Genomic DNA, 6197 nt, shown 5'->3' on the forward strand with positions numbered 1-6197 from the left:
TGCCATAATCATCACTTTATACATGTATCCTTCAATCAATTTGTATACTCAAGCTCCCTATGTTCAAAATTAGTGGGATATATAATACAACCATCGTGCTAACACAACAAAGGACTCTAGAATAGGTGTCCATTTGATGGCTTAGGCTTGGTCTCTTACAAGAAGCCAATCTTTTGACACTTCTTAGGACTACCTCCCTACAATATTATTGAACTTGAACATCGTCTCATCATTCTCCTATGAACAATAAACAATATCCTATGAGCTATCAACTTTAAGCCCAAATCCACAATATCCACATGTATTGATCATAACCCATTGGATATATTCTATACAAAACTAAAACATCTAAGTTAGTCTATATAATTTGAGGTTTGTGACAGTCCAGTAAAAGTAAAATATTTTCGATTGAAAACTCTTCAATCATTATATCAGTATCTACATCTTTCAAATAAAGATCATCTAGCCTATTGTGGTCCTAAATGTTACAATAATAAGAACACTAGATACACATTTACAAAAGAAACTATATTTGTGTAAGGCAAATATGGTGAAACCCTTTAGAAAGCTCAAAACCTTAAAAAATCTAATTTAATCAATTTTATTCTTTATCCTTCACTCAATTTTCAATTCTAATATTAAGTCTAGTATAATTAATTATTTGACAATAATACTATTCTTCAAAGTTTTGATAAAATTGTATTACATTTTCAACTAAATATCTCCCTTAAATACCACTATAAGAAGACTTCATAAATTGCAAGAAATTCCTTACATATTGCAAAGCGTTACTTATCAATATCAAGGAACATATGTTTTGGGATCTTGTTTTTTCCATGTAAAAAATAATCCATACAAGTCAAGTGGGGAGAATCTATATGCGATATTGGGCATTTCTATGTTATAAAGATGTTTTATATTTAGATACGAACTACATAAATTATAGTTATTTTAAAGAATGTATTTACTGAAAAGTTATTGATTGAACAATTTAAAACTAAGATTAGATGAGTAAAACTATTCGAAAAACATCGACTTCTTTCATCATCAACGGCAAGATAGGAGAGAATATTCAATCCCCTGCTTTATAATAGCAAATCCTTCATGTTTTCTAAGGCAGGCGCATTTCTGGTCGGTAAAATTCGCTTGCTTTGATATATAAATTATACCTTTTTCTTGTCTTCCTGTGGTGGGAAATTTACAGGAAAAACAAGGCAAAAGGATAAAAGGGAAACAAGAAGTCCTTGTCATTGAAGTTGGTATTTTTTTTAAAAATTTGCCGGTGGACCTACTTGGCTACTATTTGTAGTCCCCGTTCTCCTCTCTTCTCTTCCACGGTTAACGATTTTCTGCAATTTCTCGTCTTGATTTTGCACAGAGAAGTGCTTCTGAGGATACAAATTTGTTGAATTAAGTTAAAATCTTTACAGGCCAAAATGAAGGCGGCTAATCAGAGAGTGCTTTACAGGACCGTCAGCGAAATCCTGTTTTGCATAGCAGTGGTGGGAGTTGTGTACTTGGCCATTGATGAAAATCTCCAGCCTTCCTTCAATACGATTCTTCTTAGCTCTTTCTCCACAATGCAGACGCTCTTCCGCTCGGGGATCTACAATTCTACAAAAATTCCAGATAATGTAAGATATTTTCGCCTCGTTTCGTCAATAGTATCAATTTAACAGTTCATCTTATACTCAAAAGATTTGTTCTTTCCAATTGACGCTTCAGATCGAAGTCAGAATTAAATAAAAGTGATTCATCTGCAATCCATTTCTTCACTGTCGTATAAGATAGGTTTAAAAAGTATAGATTACAAAATATATACAGCGATTCTGGTAAGGAATCTTTAGTTCAATGACATAAATATTCAAATGCATCTGAAATGATATCAATTTTCAAGCTTCTATAATATAAAATATACTTTCATTACAAGTATAGCTCTGCTCTTTAAGAAATATAGGCTAATTTGTATGATTTCACTCTCCTCTGTTTTCAATAGGATATATTTCAGAAATTTTAGCTAATTTTTCACTCTTCACTACAAAATTTTTACAGACATTTTTCATTCATTCACTTATTACAAATCTCCCTTACTGTCATTTTAAGTACTCGATCCGCCTGAAATCTGTGCTAAAAATTGTGATCCAGAGGCCTGAAGTAATTTAAGTTTCCTTTGTTTCTTTGGCAGCTGTTCAATTCATCAATTGTTACCGACGAGCTAAACGTAAGCCTTTCAAAAGCGGCAAACGAGAACAAAACTGTGATAATTACGACTCTAAATGCGGCGTGGGCGCAGAACAATAGCATGGTTGATTTATTCCTGAAAAGCTTCCACATCGGTAACGGAACAGAGGCGTTGTTGAAAAATTTGCTGATTGTTGCTACAGATGAGAAAGCGCTCAATCGCTGCCGTGAAATACATCCACATTGTTATCTGATGAAGACGGAGGGAGTCGATTTCTCTGGAGAAAAGCTTTACATGAGTGAAGATTATTTGAAAATGATGTGGAGAAGGCTTCGTTTCTTTGGAGAGGTCTTGGAGCGAGGATACAACTTCCTTTTCTCGGTAAGATGAATATTTAGGATTTTACTAAGGATTTTGGGAAAATTGCACAGCAAATCATACATATATCCCTGATTTATCATGAGAATAGTTCGGATTCTGTTGTTATGCAGGATGCTGATATTATGTGGTTTCGAGATCCTTTCACAAAATTATCATCCAAAGCAGACTTCCAAATAGCATCAGATTATTACAGAGGAAAACCTAATGACCTGAACAATTCGCCTAATGGAGGATTCATGTATGTTCACTCCAATGAAAAGACTGTCAGTTTTTTCAAGTTTTGGTATGAATCCAAGAAAGATTATCCCGGTAAAAATGAGCAAGATGTGTTGAACATTGTGAAATGGAAGGGGTTGAAAAGCAGGGGAATTAAAGTCGAATTCCTTGATACTAAACATTTTGGCGGGTATTGTCAACGAACGAGTGATCTGAATTCGGTCTTTACAATGCATGCCAATTGTTGCAAAGGTTTGAAGGCGAAACTTATTGATTTGAGAATTACTCTTTCCGACTGGGAGAAATATAAGCAACAACAGCAGCTAGGTGAAGGCAAGAATGTGAGCTGGACATTTTCAGACGCATGTAGCCATTCCTGGCGCCGATGAAATCATTCATTTGTTCTGAAATAGCTGCACTCCCAATTTAAAGAAATTGAGGAAAGTTCTGAATAACTCCAGTATGATTAGCTTGAAATCATATATATATGAAGGAAAGAAAATTGTCCCTGAAATTCTCAGAGAGATCGTCCACCATTAATTTTGTTACTTTCCATTTACAATATTTCCAAAATTATCATATTTAAAAACTTTCTGAACTGGAATAGATGGGATTGTTTGTACAGTGGGAATCTGATGGAGACATCGTCTATGGTTGGTTAGCAGTGCGGGATTCTTGGAAAAACATTCATTTACAAATTACAGCTATGTTTGTTAATTTGTGTTTTCAGATTTTAAGAAACCAAATTTCACTTGTCACCTAGAAAATATAAATATTTGCAACACAAATAGTATTATCTATAGAGGCAACAATATAGTTTAAGAAATGTCAAACCCCATGATTCATGCAAGCTGTGTTAGGTTAGCATGCATCCAATAAAATAACTAATTAATAGTATTATCTATAGAGGCAACAATATAGTTTTAAAAATGTCAAACCACATGATTCATGCAAGCTGTGTTAGGTTAGCATGCATCCAATAAAATAACTAATTAAGTATAACTTTTGAATCGTTTGCAGGCATTATTAAATTTAAGAATGAATCTGCAAAACTGTATGAAGTGGGTGTTTGAAGACTTGCCTAATGAAATGCCTTCAACACAACTTTTAGCCCCCCTTCTTAACAAGGGGACAATTCTCTTTTGCATACAAAGCAAAGGCCAATATTGATTGATAGATTGGTAAGGTTAAAATCAGCTTGAGAGTGATTTTTCTTAAATGAATGATATTAATTGGAAGAAATTATATAGAAGCTTTTTCTTAAATAAAGGAGCAATATAATATAGTAAATTATTGAATTCAAATTATAGATGTGGGAACTAAGTCAAGATTAAAATGTTTATTCAAAATTCAATTTAATAAAAAAAAAAATTATAATTTGTTTTCTACTATGAAGTAATAATCAAATATATGATATACTTTTTTTAGCTAAGGTAAGTATATGACGAGGGCTTGAGTGCAATTCCAAGCCTACCAAAAAGTTGATAAAATGAATCTCACAAATAGTGAGACCAAAGCAACAAGTCAAAATTAACAACAAACTGGAAGTAATGGAACAATTAAAATTTCAAACCAGTAACAACCAATGCATTCATGAGGTTTTAAGTCAAACCTAACCAAGGAGCTCTAGAATAAAGTTGTGTCCAAATGATTCATTTTAAGTTTTTTTTGAAGAATCGATCTCAATGAAAGGAGAATGTTCAAGACTACTTTGGTCCTTGAGAAGTGGGGTGGGGAGAAGGATCTCCAAAGGGATCCACTCCAAGAAGGTCTAAGTCATTGTTAGGAAAATCGTGTCTCAAGGTTGCAATAATAAAAGGTTATTGTTGACACGCAAGCAAGAATAGTGTGTGTAAGAACCCCTATTACTTTTTTCTTTTTTTCTTAATTTTAGTTTGACATTTTCACAAACATTTAGAGTGCACTTGAATATGAATATTTCCAAACATTGTTATATGTGGTTTTTTAATACTTTCATAAGCATTTTCTCTTTCATATTTCATCATGACTCTCATGTAATCAAGGAGCCATTGTGATAAATAGTTTTTGAACATACCATATGACTCAATATCTAAAGTTTAAACATTATGTAATTCTTGTATAAACTCAAAAAATTAGAGTGATGCACATATAATGATCTAACCCTAGTGAACATAAAAAATAAAGAACTTAAAAGTTGCAACAACAGAAATAATAAATTTTGGTATAAATACTTTCTAGATTTGTAGGGATTATGATTAATTGATTTGACTATTCAGATTACATAGAAAATAGACTTCATTGAAAATTCTTCATTCACTGGATACAAAATTGAATCACAATCACAAAGAAAAAGGAAAGTGTCCCAATATTTGTTTGGCAGTTGCAAAATAAATTAAAGAAGAACTTTAAACCTAGATATATCAAAACTCAATCTTTATTACTTAACTATGTGAAATCATATGCAATGATTCCTAGAAAAATATAGGCAATGCCCTAGGGTATATAAGAAAAAATGAGGATTTTATATTGCTTGTAGACTGTTGAAAAAGGATTGATACAAGTATGAGAATGTGTTTCAATTATTGTTTTGTCATTGATGTCAAACCTGCTACTTGTTGGTATGACAACTACTTAGATGATTTGAGTGTAACTATCATTTATTTGATTGATGAAAAGGATTTGATCAAATGAGGTAACAATAGCACCTAGAGGAAGGGTTGCGATATGATATGAAAAAGGAGTACAAGGATCAATTAAGACAATGATATTATAGTGCATTGAATATCTACTTAAGGTTGCAAAGGTTGGATACACTGACTAAGTATAGAAAAACAAGATAGAAGAATTAAGTTTTCCAAGCTTGACTAAGTGGACAATAGGTGCCGAGAAAAGTTAGTGCAAGCCAAGTAGAAAATAAGTTGGAGCTGAGAAAAGTCAAATTTCAATGTATGTAGACTGATATAGTGTAAGCTGAGTAAATTTTAGTTGATGTTGAGCACCAGTAAACTTTAGTTTGTGCCGAGTGATTTGATAATGGATGTTGAGCATTGTAGTATGTGTTGAGCATTAGAAGCACGTAAATGTCGAGTGACAATATTACGATAAAGATCATGAATTCGATGAATCTGAGCCAACAAATTTGATTTCTTGGATTGTGTGAACCGTGTGGAAGATAAGCTCGATGAGCTAGTGGCATAGAATTCAAGATGAACCATTTTGAGGGAAATTCGAAGAAGATTGAAGGAGAATTTTCTAGAAGGGAATAAAATGAAAATATGGGTAGATTCATTGAATCCTATGTAATCCTACCTAACCCTAAAATGCATGATGGAGGATGAAAGGAAAAAGATTTAAGTTCTCTTTATAAGGGGAACAAGGTATGAAACAACAGTTGACATGTGTGGAAACCCAAGAAAGACAAGGAATCTAGGGTGTT

The 6197-nt window shown here is 32.8% G+C and overlaps 1 protein-coding gene across 1 annotated transcript; it reads left to right on the top strand.

Moving 5' to 3' along the window:
- The first annotated feature begins 1074 nt into the window (after positions 1–1074).
- On the top strand, positions 1075–3540 carry LOC149529498 (uncharacterized protein At4g15970-like). Its single transcript, XM_089809192.1, has 3 exons — positions 1075–1634; positions 2186–2563; positions 2674–3540. The coding sequence occupies exons 1-3, from the start codon at positions 1437–1439 to the stop codon at positions 3166–3168; spliced, it is 1071 nt and encodes a 356-aa protein (XP_089665318.1). The 5' UTR covers positions 1075–1436; the 3' UTR covers positions 3169–3540.
- The last annotated feature ends 2657 nt before the right edge of the window (positions 3541–6197 follow it).

This window comes from Cupressus sempervirens, chromosome 11 (genome assembly GCF_028749045.1).
Source record: "Cupressus sempervirens isolate cs-2001-9-10 chromosome 11, ASM2874904v1, whole genome shotgun sequence".
Taxonomy (NCBI): domain Eukaryota; kingdom Viridiplantae; phylum Streptophyta; class Pinopsida; order Cupressales; family Cupressaceae; genus Cupressus; species Cupressus sempervirens.